Raw genomic sequence first — 19,704 nt, forward strand, 5'->3', positions numbered from 1 at the left:
TTATTGTTGTCAGCGTGTCGCAGCCTTGCATTTCCGAGGCCCTGGAGCTCCGGGTTGTGAGGGAGGCCCTTGCCCCTGGTCTGTAGGTCTTCTTTCTCCGGTCGGGGGGGTCATGGCTCTGTCTAGGCATTGCGGTGGTGGTCTTCCGGAGAGCTTGAGGTGAGGAGGGGGTGCATGTGCGGTGGGGAGTTTCTCCCCCGCTCCAGACCGTGCGTGGGGTCATCGCCATGTGGCCACAGGCTCGGTTACCTCTCGGGACCGGGTCTTTCCCTTTGTGGGCGCTGTGGAAGGTCCTGGTGGTAGTCCACCGCCGGCGGTGGGTGACCTTCCCGCGGTGTGGTTGGCGTTTTGGAGGTAGTCTCCTAGCGACCCCCAGTCTGGATAGGCATACTGCCTTCCGTGGTAAGACAGTTTTGCCCGGGATCCGCTCCGTCCGCCTCTGGCATACCTCCTCCTTGTGTCGAGTGGGGTTTTGTTGGGCCTCTCTGTACTCCAATTTTGCCCAGAATTGTCGGAGCAGGGTCTCCAGGCGCTCATGGAGGGGGCGGGAGGGTGCAGGGTCGGTCGCATGGCCCGAAGCCGCCATTTTGCCGGCGGCAGTTTGGTCGTTAGATGCTCGGTTCAGGCTGTTGTCGTCATTTGTAATCCAGTTAGGTTTGTGATACGTGCTGATTGGGACCGGGATAACCCCCACCGGTCCAAGGGGGGGGGGGGAAGTCCGATACTGCGGGTGCCGCTTGTTTTGGTGGGCTGGGAGAGCGGCCGTCTCTCCCCTGCCCTGTGCTGAGTAGGCCCCAAGCCTCTGTGCCGTGGATTCCGCCATCCTTCGGGCTTGCGAGGTGTCCCCCTGTTCCCCAGACTCTGTAGTGTATGGTGAGGCAAGTAGGGGTTCTGGGTCAGGTATTGTACCCCCGAAATTTGTCAAGAATCCGGTCTAGGCTCGGGAGCTCATAGAAAGCATGTCTGCTCAGCTCCCCGGTCAGGCTCCGCCCCCCGATATATTTTTTAATGTTATTGATATAATTAGAAACGGGAGAATCAGATGGACATTCTGGACTTAATCGAATATAACTCTAATTTTTAAAGTGTTTCGTTCTAATTATTTATAGTTACCGCTGACATTCCCTTGAGCTGTTGCAAGAACCAGTAAGTGGGCTCACTTATCTCAAACCAGTAAGTGGGCCTCTTACAGTATCCAGAGTTTGTTTGGCACACGCATTACAAATACCAACTGTGGCAAATCTGTCAGGCTATTGGTATCTGAATGTAGGGAGACCGGTATAGGTGGTCATCATGCCTGGAGTGTCCATATTAATATGAAAATAATTTGTTATAATGGCTGGAGAAACCAATCGGCCTGAGCATTTCACACTGAAAGGATGTTTAGCTCTGTATCTTGGAGACAAGTCTTAGTCGAGTGTGAGTGAGACAGATCTGACTGTTGAGGAAGTGACCTCATATGGAGTGTGAAGTGAGCCTGCTTTAAATGTTAGATATAATTTGTTGCCTTGAAGGTTTGTTGGAGTTGCATAGCATCATATAGACTCTACACGCAGTAATATGTAAATGGTTGCTACAGGCACCCGGGTTGTTTGTAGAGAATTTATATCCAAGCAGTGAGAAGTCCAATTGTTGCACAGAGTAAAAATTATCCATACAGTATAGCTGTGACCCATTTACCATGGATAGCTCTGTACATATTGTATAGCCTGGTTAACTCACCCCATCACATAATACTCTCATGGGGAACATTTTACTGCTTTATATGACACCCACTTGTTGGGTCTCATCAACTGATAGCAAATGTACTTGAGAATTAAAACTACCAGTTTGATTATTTTTTTGATGGATCTTTTTTACTTTCTTTATTTTTTGTGTGCGAAGTAAGATATGACAAAGCACTGCGTAACCATTTAAGCAGTAGCCATGTTGTAGGTACAGTTTGTGATCCCCTTATCCAATGCCTACGGTTGGCAAGTACCAGCTTTCATCTCAATCTGCCCCTCAAAGGAGGCCTCCCCATCCGGATCAGATCAGTTGGTAGCCCAGAATAGCTTGTCTCAGGGTGCAGATCAGGTCTCGTTTCCGCAGACCTACACACCCGGTGTCTTGGCTTGTAAACTGACAGATCAGGTAAGGTATGAAGCTTGTCTCGTCCTCATTGGAGCGTGCTGTGGACAACATGAGCATCCAAGTGAGGAGATACTACCTTCTGCTGCGATGGCCTCTTGCGCCTTCTCTCCCTCAGCTCCTCTCTGGGGACATGCTGAAGCCACATGTGGGAGTGAGGTCACCTCATTGTTTGGCTCTGCGGAGTCACAATCTGTTTGACGGGAGTGGAGGTGCATTGCCGAAAATAGTTGCGCCCAAAAGCTCTTGCATATAGTATCAAAGGTCATCAGTAGCTGATTCAGGCTAGTGTTCAGGCTTGGAAGGCTGCAGGCGCTAGCGTGGTGGCCATTTTAGTTAGTAGGCCTATATTCTTTGGTTGGAAGGGCAGCTGTAGGTTGTGACGGGATGATCACTGCGAATCACCAGTGGGGACTTGGATATCACCCACCAGCCTGGGTGGGATAGGACTCAGGAATTGCAGCCTTCAAGTCAAGGCTGGGGATCAGCCACCTCTCCACCCTTGACCAAAGCTGCAGGCCGCAGAAAGATCAATCATGGGCCATACACCTTGATTACAGGCTTACAGATGCCAACTTGTCGGTAGGATGTTCCTCTGTTATTAGAGCTAAATGTATCCAGCAAAAAGAACGATAAAGTCCATTTTGAGGCTGTAAAGGTAGTTTCTTCGGATGAGCTACTGCACCATGCGACCGTCGTGGTAAGCAGTCAATTCTGTGACACAAACCAAAATAAAAAGTTATAATGAACCTTTTTAGCAAACCCTTGCAGCATGCATGCCGAAAATCCAAACCTGACTTTCAAAGATTTCCAGCTCCAATAAAGCTATTCTACAGGGTCTGTTTCTAGAGGAAGGGTATTTAAATTTGCATGACCCCAGTTGGTTTTACATGTATTTTTTTCTTTAATAGAAAATGTTCTTTTTATTTATTTAGGCTGAGCGTACATACGTGCCATTTTGTATATTTAAAATATTTATTGCGTTTGGTTTGTTTTTCAATGTTTAATGGTTGTGCAGTTATTGGTCACCGTCAAGTAAAATTTACTTGTTTAAAAAAATAGATGTGTATTAATAAACTCATTGTTTTTGTCCATCCCTTAGGAAATGACATTGGAGGAGAAAATGTTTATAACAGACCTTGCCAAATGTGATTTTAGCGAAATGTTTGCCTATTACAAAGGGGTAATGGAGGAGAGGAAGAATCGAACAAAAGAGGAGAAACTGGTAAAAGATGATAATGTATAGCTATAAATTTGGGTTTACTTTGTTTGTCGTCTGTGGATTCCATTTCAAATAGTTTAGGAGGGACTGCAAATGATGTGCAGCTAATTACATTAACCTTTCGGGCAGAAGGACAATGTGATTGAATATTTGATTCTATAGAGAGGACGGTGGGTTAAAACATTAAAAGAAATAACAAAAGTGGCTGATTTCATAGCGAATGGCGCTTGTGAGCAAAATTTGGATTTTATTGAACACTGGGCGCTTCCAAATTACGACACATGCCCCTGGCAATAACTTGCAAAGAGTGGCACGGATTTCATGATTGTCTGCTAGGCCATTCCAAATGTGTGCTGGGTAATGCAACAAAACAAATAGAAAGGTATATTGTTTCTGCTCCCGAAGATAAATGAGGCCAGGAGTTTAAAGTTGCTGGAATTCGTGAATTTTGCAATGTATGATTAATTGCTCAGATCACATGAAGGATAGATAAAGGCTGGAACTGTGTGCTTGCTTTGCCAACGCTGCTAAATCCTGACCAGCCAGAACACCTGCCACTTAAATCCCGAACCTATTTACGGCGTTCTGTCCATGACTTTCTAATGTGTACAAATGTCAGTGAGCAGCTTCATCCAAACCTGCAAATGTAATGCGTATCCTGAGCACTGAAAATAGATCAGATAGACACGGTGTGACCAGATTATAAATGCATCTGGAGAGGAGATGAAACGTTTACACCCATGCGTGAAAAATACCGCCACAACTAGATTGGATTTCTTTGGGGAATAAAATAACAAATTTATTGTAAATCCAGGTGTTCCAATATTTTTTTTTCCTTTTAATTCTTTAATTTTGTTGTGCATTGACATTGTATTGATATACATGGCATCTTGTAGTAACGGGTAAAACAATATAAATCGAGTTAAAGTATGCCTAAGTATCAGCACAGTTTTTTTTATATATAGAAATAGGCAGAGATCAACGTGAAACTTAGCGAGTAATTCCCCATGGAGGTCTCCATAGCAGTGAGAGGAAGATAAAGGTAAATGATAAAAGATAAACCGGGCAAAGTAAGCCCAATTGCCACTGATGACACATGTAACTCCTCTCCAGTGGTTATGGTGAAGGGAAACATGAGCCCTCTACAACTCAGTCCGGAGGGTCGGTATTTTTCATGCAAGGTATTTACTGTGTTACTTGGCACCGGGTGTTTAAGGTGGAGGTTGGAGTGCAAAAGCTTGAATATATATGGTCTTGATAAAGACCTTCTGGGTCGAAACGTTGATCGTTCATTTCCTCACGAATATAATTTGAGAAAATCCATTGAGTGCTCTCTCCATTTATTTTTTGATATATATATATATATATTTTTTCTTCCAAAGTGTATAGGTTTTTGAGTATATATTTCAATATTTCAGTCTTGGCCATTTCTTTTTTTTTTTCAATACTTTATTTTTGTGTGAGTCTTGTTACATCAGTAGCTTACATTATTCGTTGTACATTGAATGTATGACATGAGTATTAACAGTATTCCTGGTTTATTACAGGTATGCCTTTGTCTACCAACTTTATCATGTCTATCCTATAACAGAGACATTTCACTTTTTGTATTTTTCGCATAACTTGAATATCGAACCAGCAGTATGTATCAATTGACAAACTATCTACGCCGATGAGGCTGTTGCGTAGTTAATGTCAAAATTCGGTTGGGGTTGTGTCACCAATCCCTACTGTTTCGGTCCTGGTCCGGCCAGGAGTTATGTTGGTGGTGCGCATGGATTAGGGGCCTTTCTCCCATTCTGATATTAGAAAATAGATGAAGAGGAAAAGAGAAGAGGTATAGTCTGAAAGTATATGAAGAGGAGGAATAGAGATATGGAAAAAGGGGGGGGGGGGGGGAGGGAGGGAAGTGCGTAATTCCCGGGTAGCGTGGGGGTGTCCGATGTCACACATTCCATTCCTAACTAATTTATGTCCTGGAAGAGTTTGCTACCTTTCCATAGTTCCCATATTTTTTTAAATCTAGACATGGAGCCTCTCACCCTGGCCGTCAAATTATCCATTAAATATACTTCTTTCAGGTTGGAGATCACCTTCCGTATGGGAGGTAAGTCCACCTTTAGCCACGACGGTGCGAGGGTTCTTCGTGCTGCCAATGTTACTTTGTGTATTACTTTTTGTTCACTGTTAGTCCAGTCGTCTAAAGCTCTATTCAATAAATATGTCCAAGGGTTTAGCTCGGGTGGCCTGTGGAAGATCTTTTTAAGTAAGTCGAAGATTTTCGACCAGTAGGTTTGTACCCGTGGGCATTCCCACCACATGTGGCTTGGCTATTTCTAATAACCCATTTACATATAAATGTTCCACCTCCAGCCTGCCCTTGATTCCTTTTCCCCCTCTAATATAGAGTCTTGGCATTATGAGTTTCACAGTAATTTGGAATCTAATATCTAAAGGTAAAGCTGTGCAGGCTTAGATACCATTAAATGGCAGATTCTTGGTAAACACATATTGTTGGAAACAGTGTAATAAATAGTGCTATAACGTTCTAATAAAAGGTTCTGTAATGTTAGAATACCTGAATGGTGTTATAATTAATGGTGCTACATTATTATGATAAGCAGCTCATAAGAGGAATATTTTATGTTCAAATGAATTTCTGTCAATGTTCCAATAAATGTAAGCCAATAGGAGCTTGTGGTCTCCATCGCAGTTCAGAAATCGCAGGGATGAATGCCGAGCCATTAGGAGGTGAAGATCAAGTGTACTTCAAACTGGAAATCCAGGGAGTGTTACCGTCTGTAGCGCACATCACACTGTGCGTTAATGAAGTGCACTCCTGCTCTTGTTAATACAACGCTTCGCTTGCTACTTTAGAAATTATAGTCATGACAACGAGCGATGGACATGTTCGGAAGAAGACGTGGGAGCTGGTATTCTCTAAATATAATAAATTGCACATTATTAAAAAGTGTTCCTTGCTTCACAATATTCAAACTCACAGAATGTTTGAAGAATTCAACGTAATAACCGGTATATGTTTTTAGTGGAGACTTGACCAAGGTTCCAAGGATTCTCATTTCTTACTTAGTTTGTAGCTGAAGCTTTAAGACCTGTATTCGATAAATATATAGGCATTGTAGGGGATTCAGCAGAGCAATACTATTATCACGGCTCAAAATTTCCACTTGCCATTGGCAAATACATTCCCACCTGGTGCTGCTATACATGCTATGACTTGCAGTGGCGAGTAACTTAAGATCTGGATAGTAGCATAGGATATCCGTTTTTAAACTCTGGATAGTAATAGTAAGCTTAATGCTATGTTTAAATTTGCAGTATTCGTTGGATAGTATATTTATAACTGAGGCTTAGTAAAGTAGGAGGACGTTAGATCCGTGCATACCAGGGCACTAAGGAGATGGATGTATTGAAACAACAAATTATGTCCAACAGCAGAGTGTATCAGTGTAGAGTAATAAAAATAAATAAAAAAAATAAACATTTTTCTTGCAACTGTGAGAACTGCTCTGTATACAAACATCAGTTGAAGACATGGGTTTTCAACAGAGCCTTCTTCTGTCTGTTTCCCTACCCATGTCTGTCTGTTTCTCCAGCCCAGGACTCTCTGTACCCCCCTTGTGTTGTTGCCTCCCACTAACCCAGGAGGAGATACTCCTGTTGTAACCGTTACATTCTGGATATGCTCCACCTGATACAGTCCCCATTGCTGTTCCTTACCTGGTATGTTGGATGAATGGGAAGTATATGATATTAAGGGTCCATTATATTAAATCTATAAAATTAAAGTCTGCCTGTCTCATTATTTCATGTTCTTTTCAGTATAACTATTATGTAGATAATAAACAAGACGAGTACAATGGATGTATTCTTACCATGCACTGTTTTTCAGAAACTGAAGGAAGAGAATGAGAAATTGCTGCAGGAGTATGGATTCTGTATCATGGACCATCACCGAGAAAAGATTGGGAACTTCAAGATTGAGCCCCCAGGATTGTTCCGTGGGAGAGGAGATCATCCCAAACAGGGGATGCTGAAAAAGCGAATCGTCCCAGAGGATATCATTATAAACTGCAGCAAGTAGGTGGCCTCCCAAACGGCACTGGGATAGATATCACTTATTGCCAGGTAGAAAAAGGGGAATTATTTAGAGATTATATGCTGTCTGAACCAACCCTTGATGGGCGCTTCCAAATGTCTGATTTATGCTTTCCATTCCTTCTGAACAAATATTACAAACCATCAGGGTCATAAGGGCCATTTTTGGGTAATATGGATCATCAAACATCTAAAAGTAGTAATCATTCTCCATGATTCAGACTAACACACAGTCAGGATTCACCTCCATTTAAGAAGAACATTTATTATTTTATTATGAACCACATAGATGTGTCCAGGTCCTATACATCACTCGGATGTGCATAATAAGGTCCGTAATAAATGTTGTCCTTTTTCTGTGGCATGTTGGATTATTGACTAGAGACCTCATGACACACCAGGAGAATAAAGGCCCTGTATACTGGAGTGTTAAATATCCTTTTGTATCACTTTTAAAAATTAAAAATCTGTGTACTGTTCCTTTAATCATAGCACAGCACTGGGATACATGGTCCTGGTCTGCCTGAGCTTGGTGGGATTTACTTTTACAGCCTCCGACCACTGTTTGAAGCTGACATCATTAATTCAGCCCTTATCCTGCCAATGATTTACCCAGAGAGGAACTGGGGAGACAGAATTTTGTGATTTATCTCCCCAGCTCCTTTGCTGCAGGGCCCTGTATTCCAATTGTAGCAGCTGCTGCCTGGAAGTTTAACTCCCACTGATCTCAGCCAGACATTTATGTCTGTCAAACTGTGCATTACAGAGAATAATGCTTGGATGACATCGCACGCCAGTAGTACAGGATTTAAAATTAGGATTTCCCAGTTTAAATGGTGAATCACGTAAACTATATATAGGGTATGAAAACTTCCCCCAATAATTTACTGATAATTTTGAACCTCTTTCACAGCAGTGATGTATCAAAGGTTTGAAGCCATCAGTATGCCTGGAACATTGTAAAGCGATTAATGCAGCGATATATCAGAGGCACTATTTCAGATGATAAATTGTTTGCCTGTATATCTCTTGCACTGAATCTGGGATTTTGCCAACCGAACGAATGCAGTGTCAAATGGGTGGTTGTAGAAAATTGTCTAAATATGATTAAATTTTCGCAGAAACCTAGCAGCCATGCTCGCAACACCTGAATGTATAGGAATTCATCTTCAAAATGCGAGACATTGCTTTACATTAACCTTTGTGTTCTGCCTTCATTAACGAGTGAAATCCCTACGTGGAATTCAATGTCATTTTTTTCTGAGATATTTTACTATTTCGTGTTTTTTCAGAGGTTTCCATGCAGTTGCTTGACAACATGGTAATATGTCTGTGCTGGAAACACATAGTGAAGATTTGACACATGGATACACCTGTACAATTGTGTCTCACAGCTCCAGGTTTAGAGGTTGGGGGGGGGAGCTGTCACTCAGTGCCATCGGCAGGAACAAACATTTGAATCAATTGCACAATTCACTGTCAAATTCTTATTCCCTGTAGAATGTCTGCACCAAGAGTTAATTGTCCGCAAGAGACCACCCCAGGCTATGAAGTATACAATTCCCCGCTTACTTAATGGTCTTTTGCAGACATGCCTTACATACTTTCTCCAATGCCATGCGTTGATGCTAGAGTGAGATATCAAGCTATAAATCTTAGTCATATTGTATCTGTTGGGAGATGCATGCGACATAACCATTTCCAATTCACCACCTGGTTGGAATGTTATCGTAGAAACGCACTTGTTGAGAGGTTGTTATAATGGAATCTGAAGCTGATGAGGGGAAACAGCATTTATATGGTGTGAACACATTCATTGGTGCTTTCCAATTATAGAATGTGAATACTGAACAGGTTATTGACAGACAATAATATTGACAAGAGGTGCAGAAGACCCTAGCTTCCAAGCTATGAGAATATGTGTGTAAATATGTGGATATATATTCAAGAAGATTTTGACAAGACCAAACTCAACAAGTCTCCCCACAGTACAATCAATATAATTCCCGTTGTGCATCATCTGTATGTGTGAAGTTGTACTTTGAGATGTCCTCCTTGGGTACAGAAACTCAAGAAATTATGTTTCCACACAGAGTACCGGCGCCATGCTGATGAGACCCACCGGGTCAAAACTGCAGTCCATGGCTGGTTTCTGCTCACTTATCTTTTCAAACATAGTCCATGAGTTGGTTTTAAAAATTAATAAATAAATAAAAACATATATTTAAAATATTGCTAAGGGCATCTGTAGAAATGCAGATCAAGTCTCAAAACACAATGTATGTCTGTGCTCATTTGCATGTCAAGCTGGACACTCTGGGAAAGTTGTTTATTGAGCTTCTATGCAAAGTGTAACTTGAGATATGGTGATGGTGCATAGTCGTAATCTATATATAATTTGTGTTATCTTTTTCCATTGAAAACAGACTGCTAAATTGTAAACTGTGCATCAATTAAATACCACACATATTCAACTGGAACCAATGGGAGAAGTAGGATAGTATTAGACCTCTGAACTATTTAATGGTCTCTGGAGAGCCCAGGGAGGGTTATACGGAGTAGCTCACCTCAAGCAATGGTGATCTCCAGTTTGTCAATACAATGAAAATCAAAGGGTCAATTTAACACTCAACTGTATATGGGTAAATATGGGAATCTGCTGTTTTGAGTGATTTTTAGACTATTTTGCTAATGCAAGCACATTGCTGGATGAATAATTGTAAAGTACAATGTGTCAAGTTACAAGGGCAAACATTTATCTTGCATTTCTGCTCAACTAAGAAAAGATCAAAAGGAAAATTCACGTAATCTACATTAGTTGAAGATAAATCAGGAATTGAATAATACATAAACAGGTTTTATCTCTGGGTAAAACTCTGGATTATAAATCTATGTATAAAGCTGTATCTATAATATATCTATATGGAATAAGAAATTCCCAAACACTCTTTATGTTTCATGAACAATAGGCTCTGGACAGGCAGATTAAAATCCACTGAGCAAAAAACATTTATTTTATTTAAAGACTTGTTCATTTTTCCAAGTTAAACATTGAATCTTTTCTGAATAGGTTTAATGCAAAGATTTAATGCCGAAATGTGCGACTCCATTGGACTCTGGGTTTACGCGCAGAGACAGATAGCAGGACCTGTAGCAGAGGAACAAATTAATCTCCAGTAAAACAAAAATAAATATAGAATGATGATTTGAAAACTGAAAATGTCTGCCTGGAAACACACAGTCGAACAGAAATAACTGATTCACAGCTCGCTGCTTTGACATGCCCCAGGTTGGACGGGCAGTTGTAACATAATAAGAGAAGTTACAATCCCTGCCTGCGTTTTGGGGAAATGCAGTAATGAGAGCTGTAGGGAGAGACAGGAGAAAGGGCTAAAGCAGTGTATTCATTGGCTTCTTAGTGCTAGGCCAATCAGAGCCTAACTCACGGTCAGAGATCGAAAAAACAAACATGGGAGATCCCACTCATGGCGGCCTAATGTCTCCTATATAAAATGCAGATTGTCTGCAACAATAAAAGTCCAAAATAAATATATTTTATATCTTTCAAACATCAACGTGAAGTCTTTTAAATGTGTTCTATATATATATATATATATATATATATATATATATATATATATATATATATATATATATATATATGTTGTATTTGTTTAGTTTAAGTTATTGGGCAATTGGATAAAATTCAGAACATACAATATATAAATCCAATTATTTGGAAAATTTCTCTTGCATGTTATTACAGAGAATTGACATACATGGTACGTATAGGGAAACTATAGTGCTAGGATTATAAAGCACTATACCTAGTACTATAGTGCCCCCCTTGCTCACAGCCCCTGCTCCCAGCGCAGAAATGGTGAAAAACCGTTCTGTCACTTACCTGAATCCAGCGCCGATGTCCCTTGGCACTAGGTCAGGCTTCGCCTCCACTTCTCAATGTTTCCTATGGGGTTTTAGCTGATGCTGGATGTCCTCCTACATAGTGTGAGGATGTCTAGCGTCGGTAAGGCGACAACCTGGAAGTGACTCTAGTGGCTGTCTGGAGTTAACCCTGCAATGTAATTAATATTTTTTTTTGTCAATAACTGCAATAATTTACATTGTAGGGTTAAGGTGGTAGGGACACTGCACCCAGACCACTTCATTGAGCTGAAGTGGTCTGGGTACCTATAGCGTCCCTTTAACCCCTTAAGGACACATGACATGCGTGACATATCATGATTCCCTTTTATTCCAGAAGTTTGGTCCTTAAGGGGTTAAAGACCAAAGATGGTGTATGCCATCACACAGAGAAGTGTTACGATCTTATGGGACCTTAGGTTAGAATCGTGCCTCCTCGCCCACCCCAGGCCCCATTTTTCTTCATAAATGATGGATAATAGGGCCAAACATATTAATGGTTACGGGGTCCCATCTAACTCACAGGTATAGAGTGCCTCATGGTTAATCATGCTCTGCTATCACAACACGTTTGCTGTTAAATGGAACTGCATTCAGTGTGCGCATTAGGGATGAGACTGTGATGGTGGCAAAGTATTACATGTGGACCTTAAAGAGTTAATGTTTTGCAGCATCCATAATGATAAAGTCTAGAGACACAACAAGCAGATCTACAGCAGAAGGCTAGGTACCATGGACAGCTCCGTACATTAATGAGATCATTGTACTACAGGAGGCATCAAATTCATACATTTAGAGTCTAGAGCAGGATTATCTAGATGTTGCTGAACTACAACTCCCATGACACTTTGAATTAGAGAGCCAGAGAATCATAGGAGTTGTAGTTCAGCAACATCTGGAGGGCCAGAGTTTGGGAAAATTGTTAATTTATACAACTTTCCCTCCCCTATTACAAACAGGATTATTTGGGGGATTTTCTGATATATTGCGGTGTTTTAGTGGCATACATTTTTAACACTGCTCTAGATATTCATATGTGAGGTATATTCAATAAGTCAAGAATTTTGGGCATATGACCAAGGAATTTCACATTAAAATAGATCTGGTAAAGTTGGAAGATATTCAGTTTTGAGCTAAAATGTAAAATTCCATCGACAATTCACCAACTAACTACCAGTTCGATGAAAAAAAAAAAAACCCTTGTATGTAAGTTTTTTACTAGGAAGATTGCGGTAATATTTTCTGTTTGCGTCTTTAAATGGTACTATTGCAATGCTCCATGAGGCTGGTTGTATTGACATTGGGAGCTTGAAAGGCTGCCGTGACCCTGCCAGGAATAGAACCTTCAGCACTGCAGTTTGAACAGGTTCTACACTTGGCTTTATAAGTGAGCTCTGTGAATTACAATGTAACGTGCTTTCGTTTTGGCGGCAGGACAGGTTAGGTGTTGTCATGCCCTTCGTGCGTGCGCACACTGCTGAGGATTGTCTTGGTCCAGATTACTGAGCTGCTCGCTTCCCTGACCTGGAGATGTCAAAACATCTTCTAACACAAAGTCCCTTGAAATCAGGAAGACTCGACCAAATGAGAGAGATTGTGTTAACTTGCAGAGAGCGGCACGATGGTTAATGGGAATAGGCAGACAGCGGGATTAGAGAAAAGGCATCTCTGTCGGTATAGCTTTAGCCGCTAGTATTATCAGTATGATGCCTTTAATCCAACGGAATGCTTTGAGGTGTTTTAACACTTTAAGGGGATGGAAACAATATTCCAATGCTGTATAGCCTATACATGAATGGACGGGTTGGCACGTTCTGTAGAACATTGAGTTAAATCCTGCGTCAGATCCTCAGATCCTATAAAGGTTGTTTTATTTAGGTTATTGCTTTCTGGGCTTCGTTGTTTAATAGGAAAGCATTGACTTTGATCACAATGTTGTAAATGCATTACCTGTACTTGGAAGGTCTAATGAGTGCTGATTGAGCTTTGAGGCTGAATTTTACAGCCACTGGGCCAATATTTTACAATGAAGAAAAGGGTGATCACAGTCAGTCCTCAAGATCACTCGAACTATATATAGGTTTCCGAAACCCTTTGCAGGATTAAAAAAAAAAAAAAAAAAACCTCAGTTAAAGAAACACTTTAGTGTCAGGAATACAAAGCTAAAAACTCATTCTTTCACTTACCAGATTCCAGTGCCGATATCCCTCGGCGTTGGGTCGCACTCCTCGTCGGCCGATGGGGGGAACATAATGTGCATACGCCATGTGTACATTAGGCCTTCCTCAAAGGAAAGCATTGACTTGTGTTTTGCTATGGGGTTTTTCTTGACGTTGGATGCAAAGCACGATGATGTCCCCCGTCGTTTCATGGAGTCAGATTCCGTGAAACTACTGGAAGTGTGTCTAGTGGCTGTCTGGTAGACAGCCACCCGAGGCAGTATTAACTCTGCAATTTAAACATTACTGTTTCTATAAAGCTACGATTTTTACTTTGCTGGGTTAAGGGGACAAGTGCACTGCACTCAGACCAGGGCAATGGGATGAGGTCTGGGTGCCCGTAGTGTCCCCTTTAAAGTATTTTTCATTTTTTTCCTGACATTTAAATGTCCGGTCAGGAATTCTCCTCTCCTCCCTTTACATCTCAGGTTAGGAATACTTTTTTTTGCTGTACAGTTCACATTGGGATTAATTCTTGTCCTTGTTCTATGAATCGGTCATGAATATTCATTTTATTTTTCATACACACCGTGAGCATTTTTGAAACGAGTTGACCTTGCAGATAGAACATGATGATACATTTGTATTTAATCTGATAAATGATGTGAAGAACATGAAGCTCACTCTGATCTTTTATAGACAGAAAGCAGGGATATCTCCATGGGTGGCGTGTAATTATAGTGTACATGGCAATAGCAGCTGTGCTTAGCCTGCCAATCTCCTAGCAGGAGAGATGCATTCATACCCTAATAGGCATTCTGCCATTTACTGTACACACAGAGAGACTCGATACTCATAGGGATCCAGGAAATGGACAACCACTATCTCTACCCGGGATATTAAGGATGTAACGCTAGCAGACTGGATACATTGCTCAATAAACCAGCTTTGTGAAAGTCTTTGTAACCTGCAGCACAAGACCTGCTCCCCATAAAGGGGAAATTATTCCAAGTTTCAAAGCCAATGGAATCCTCTCTCCCAGCACCCCACGTCCTCCGAGCGCCCCACATTCTGTTTAAACATTCAGTGTTTGAGTGTTTATAGTCAATGTTAGCATTACAGAATGGAAACATTGTATGAGTTAGTGCATATCCAATTGTAAAATAAATCAACAAGTATTGGGATACAGAGCATAATGAGAATTCCATGGTTATTCATGCAATTAACACGTCCCACCTTCAATCTATGTCAAGGTATTTAGAGCGCTTTCTGTCTGGCTCAGGGTTTTATTGGTTGGTGTTTCCAGCCTAATGTTTCCCAGTCTGTGAGTTGGGCTGTATGGCCCAGGTCTCTATGAATGTTTCCCAGTCTGTGAGTTGGGCTGTATGGCCCAGGTCTATATGAATGTTTCCCAGTCTGTGAGGTCGGCTGTATGGCCCAGGTCTATATGAATGTTTCCCAGTCTGTGAGTTGGGCTGTATGGCCCAGGTCTCTATGAATGTTTCCCAGTCTGTGAGTTGGGCTGTATGGCCCAGGTCTATGTGAATGTCTCCCAGTCTGTGAGTTGGGCTGTATGGCCCAGGTCTATATGAATGTTTCCCAGTCTGTGAGTTGGGCTGTATGGCCCAGGTATCTATGAATGTTTCCCAGTCTGTGAGTTGGGCTGTATGGCCCAGGTCTATATGAATGTTTCCCAGTCTGTGAGTTGGGCTGTATGGCCCAAGTCTATATGAATGTTTCCCAGTCTGTGAGTTGGGCTGTATGGCCCAGGTCTATATGAATGTTTCCCAGTCTGTGAGTTGGGCTGTATGGCCCAGGTCTATATGAATGTTTCCCAGTCTGTGAGTTAGGCTGTATGGCCCAGGTCTATATGAATGTTTCCCAGTCTGTGAGTTGGGCTGTATGGCCCAGGTCTATATGAATGTTTCCCAGTCTGTGAGTTGGGCTGTATGGCCCAGGTCTATATGAATGTTTCCCAGTCTGTGAGTTGGGCTGTATGGCCCAGGTCTCTATGAATGTTTCCCAGTCTGTGAGTTGGGCTGTATGGCCCAGGTCTATATGAATGTTTCCCAGTCTGTGAGTTGGGCTGTATGGCCCAGGTCTATATGAATGTTTCCCAGTCTGTGAGTTGGGCTGTATGGCCCAGGTCTATATGAATGTTTCCCAGTCTGTGAGTTGGGCTGTATGGCCCAGGTCTATATGAATGTTTCCCAGTCTGTGAGTTGGGCTGTATGGCCCAGGTCTCTATGAATGTTTCCCAGTCTGTGAGTTGGGCTGTATGGCCCAGGTCTATATGAATGTTTCCCAGTCTGTGAGTTGGGCTGTATGGCCCAGGTCTATATGAATGTTTCCCAGTCTGTGAGTTGGGCTGTATGGCCCAGGTCTATGTGAATGTCTCCCAGTCTGTGAGTTGGGCTGTATGGCCCAGGTCTATATGAATGTTTCCCAGTCTGTGAGTTGGGCTGTATGGCCCAGGTCTATATGAATGTTTCCCAGTCTGTGAGTTGGGCTGTATGGCCCAGGTCTATATGAATGTTTCCCAGTCTGTGAGTTGGGCTGTATGGCCCAGGTCTATATGAATGTTTCCCAGTCTGTGAGTTGGGCTGTATGGCCCAGGTCTATATGAATGTTTCCCAGTCTGTGAGTTGGGCTGTATGGCCCAGGTCTCTATGAATGTTTCCCAGTCTGTGAGTTGGGCTGTATGGCCCAGGTCTATATGAATGTTTCCCAGTCTGTGAGTTGGGCTGTATGGCCCAGGTCTCTATGAATGTTTCCCAGTCTGTGAGTTGGGCTGTATGGCCCAGGTCTATGTGAATGTCTCCCAGTCTGTGAGTTGGGCTGTATGGCCCAGGTCTATATGAATGTTTCCCAGTCTGTGAGTTGGGCTGTATGGCCCAGGTATCTATGAATGTTTCCCAGTCTGTGAGTTGGGCTGTATGGCCCAGGTCTATATGAATGTTTCCCAGTCTGTGAGTTGGGCTGTATGGCCCAGGTCTATATGAATGTTTCCCAGTCTGTGAGTTGGGCTGTATGGCCCAGGTCTATATGAATGTTTCCCAGTCTGTGAGTTGGGCTGTATGGCCCAGGTCTATATGAATGTTTCCCAGTCTGTGAGTTAGGCTGTATGGCCCAGGTCTATATGAATGTTTCCCAGTCTGTGAGTTGGGCTGTATGGCCCAGGTCTATATGAATGTTTCCCAGTCTGTGAGTTGGGCTGTATGGCCCAGGTCTATATGAATGTTTCCCAGTCTGTGAGTTGGGCTGTATGGCCCAGGTCTCTATGAATGTTTCCCAGTCTGTGAGTTGGGCTGTATGGCCCAGGTCTATATGAATGTTTCCCAGTCTGTGAGTTGGGCTGTATGGCCCAGGTCTATATGAATGTTTCCCAGTCTGTGAGTTGGGCTGTATGGCCCAGGTCTATATGAATGTTTCCCAGTCTGTGAGTTGGGCTGTATGGCCCAGGTCTCTATGAATGTTTCCCAGTCTGTGAGTTGGGCTGTATGGCCCAGGTCTATATGAATGTTTCCCAGTCTGTGAGTTGGGCTGTATGGCCCAGGTCTATATGAATGTTTCCCAGTCTGTGAGTTGGGCTGTATGGCCCAGGTCTATATGAATGTTTCCCAGTCTGTGAGTTGGGCTGTATGGCCCAGGTCTATATGAATGTTTCCCAGTCTGTGAGTTGGGCTGTATGGCCCAGGTCTATATGAATGTTTCCCAGTCTGTGAGTTGGGCTGTATGGCCCAGGTCTATATGAATGTTTCCCAGTCTGTGAGTTAGGCTGTATGGCCCAGGTCTATATGAATGTTTCCCAGTCTGTGAGTTGGGCTGTATGGCCCAGGTCTATATGAATGTTTCCCAGTCTGTGAGTTGGGCTGTATGGCCCAGGTCTATATGAATGTTTCCCAGTCTGTGAGTTGGGCTGTATGGCCCAGGTCTATATGAATGTTTCCCAGTCTGTGAGTTGGGCTGTATGGCCCAGGTCTATATGAATGTTTCCCAGTCTGTGAGTTGGGCTGTATGGCCCAGGTCTATATGAATGTTTCCCAGTCTGTGAGTTGGGCTGTGTGGTCCAGGTCTATATGAATGTTTCCCAGTCTGTGAGTTGGGCTGTATGGCCCAGGTCTATATGAATGTCTCCCAGTCTGTGAGTTGGGCTGTATGGCCCAGGTCTATATGAATGTTTCCCAGTCTGTGAGTTGGGCTGTATGGCCCAGGTCTATATGAATGTTTCCCAGTCTGTGAGTTGGGCTGTATGGCCCAGGTCTCTATGAATGTTTCCCAGTCTGTGAGTTGGGCTGTATGGCCCAGGTCTATATGAATGTTTCCCAGTCTGTGAGTTGGGCTGTATGGCCCAGGTCTATATGAATGTTTCCCAGTCTGTGAGTTGGGCTGTATGGCCCAGGTCTCTATGAATGTTTCCCAGTCTGTGAGTTGGGCTGTATGGCCCAGGTCTATATGAATGTTTCCCAGTCTGTGAGTTGGGCTGTATGGCCCAGGTCTATATGAATGTTTCCCAGTCTGTGAGTTGGGCTGTATGGCCCAGGTCTCTATGAATGTTTCCCAGTCTGTGAGTTGGGCTGTATGGCCCAGGTCTCTATGAATGTTTCCCAGTCTGTGAGTTGGGCTGTATGGCCCAGGTCTATATGAATGTTTCCCAGTCTGTGAGTTGGGCTGTATGGCCCAGGTCTATATGAATGTTTCCCAGTCTGTGAGTTGGGCTGTATGGCCCAGGTCTATATGAATGTTTCCCAGTCTGTGAGTTGGGCTGTATGGCCCAGGTCTATATGAATGTTTCCCAGTCTGTGAGTTGGGCTGTATGGCCCAGGTCTCTATGAATGTTTCCCAGTCTGTGAGTTGGGCTGTATGGCCCAGGTCTATATGAATGTTTAATGGTTACTATTTTGATTGATTGAAGATTGTAAGAACTTTAAATACATCCAGCGTGGAGTTCAGATATTTTGTTTTCATAACCCGCAATGTTTTCCCTTCTTTGTATCTGTAATAGTTATATAATTTACAGCAAGTCTAAAATGGTATTGAATAATCTTATTACAGGAAGGCAGGAAAATCATGTCATTTTACATGCAATATCGCCATCTGCAGGTTGAATGTTTGCAGCAAATTTTAACGCATAAAATAAGAGCCCAGACTTTCTATAAAGAAAATCGTGTTTCTGTGACTCATTTCTCATGTTTCCATCAGGATCACAAACCCCTGACCCCTCCGTAAATTCTCGTGTCGCTCTGAGCGTCCGAGTCAGCGATCAGAGATTCAAGGTCACCTTTGTGTGAAAGTACACGTTTCCTTCAATTCCAGATTTAATAACCTGCGGTATCAGGAAAGGGAATGCATTACACATCGGGAAACATTTGGCTTTTTTAATCTAGCATTAAATATTGAATTGTGAATTTGTGCCTTGCTCACACCCCGGGTACATATCTAGCTTTGTATGGGAATATCGCAGTTTGTATATACGTAATGTGTATTATTATTATTATTGCCATTTATATAGCGCCAACAGATTCCGTAGCGCTTTACAATATTATGAGAAGGGATTTAACTATAAATAGGACAATTACAAATAAACTTACAGGAACAATAGGTTGAAGAGGACCCTGCTCGATCGAGCTTACATTCTATAGGAGGTGGGGTGTAAAACACATTAGGACAGGAATTTACAATCAAATAAGGTGGGCTGCCCTTTAGGAGAGGGCAAGAGACAGGTATGTGAGGTAAGGGTTAGTCTTGGAGGCCATAAGCTTTCCTAAAGAGATGGGTTTTAAGGCACTTCTTAAAAGATGCAAGACTAGGGGAGAGTCTGATGGCGGTAGGCAGGCTATTCCATAGGAAGGGAGCCGCCCGCGAGAAGTCCTGCAAGCGCGAGTTGGCCGTACGGGTGCAGACAACGGACAGGAGGTGGTCACGGGCAGAGCGGAGAGACCGAGAAGGAACATACCTATGGATCTGTGAGGAGATATAAGAGGGGCTAGAGTTGTTCAGTGCTTTATAGGTGTGAGTTAGTACCTTGAATTGACTCCTATAGCATACAGGAAGCCAATGTAAGGACTGGCAGAGGGGTGAGGTGTGAGAGAAACGACTAGAGAGGAAAATCAGTCTAGTAGCAGCGTTCATTACGGACTGTAGGGGTGC

The 19,704-nt window shown here is 42.8% G+C and overlaps 1 protein-coding gene across 1 annotated transcript in view; it reads left to right on the forward strand.

The window, feature by feature from the left end:
- The window catches only part of LOC134578611 (DNA topoisomerase I, mitochondrial-like), a 93,796-nt gene that overhangs the window by 60,092 nt on the left and 14,000 nt on the right, over positions 1-19,704 (forward strand). The window contains exons 9-10 of the mRNA XM_063437589.1: positions 3,233-3,355; positions 7,266-7,453. Coding sequence (XP_063293659.1) covers positions 3,233-3,355; positions 7,266-7,453 — 311 coding nt within the window. The remainder of the gene's footprint in view (positions 1-3,232; positions 3,356-7,265; positions 7,454-19,704) is intronic.

The sequence above is a fragment of the Pelobates fuscus genome, chromosome 12 (genome assembly GCF_036172605.1).
Source record: "Pelobates fuscus isolate aPelFus1 chromosome 12, aPelFus1.pri, whole genome shotgun sequence".
In the NCBI taxonomy this organism is placed as follows: Eukaryota; Metazoa; Chordata; class Amphibia; order Anura; family Pelobatidae; genus Pelobates; species Pelobates fuscus.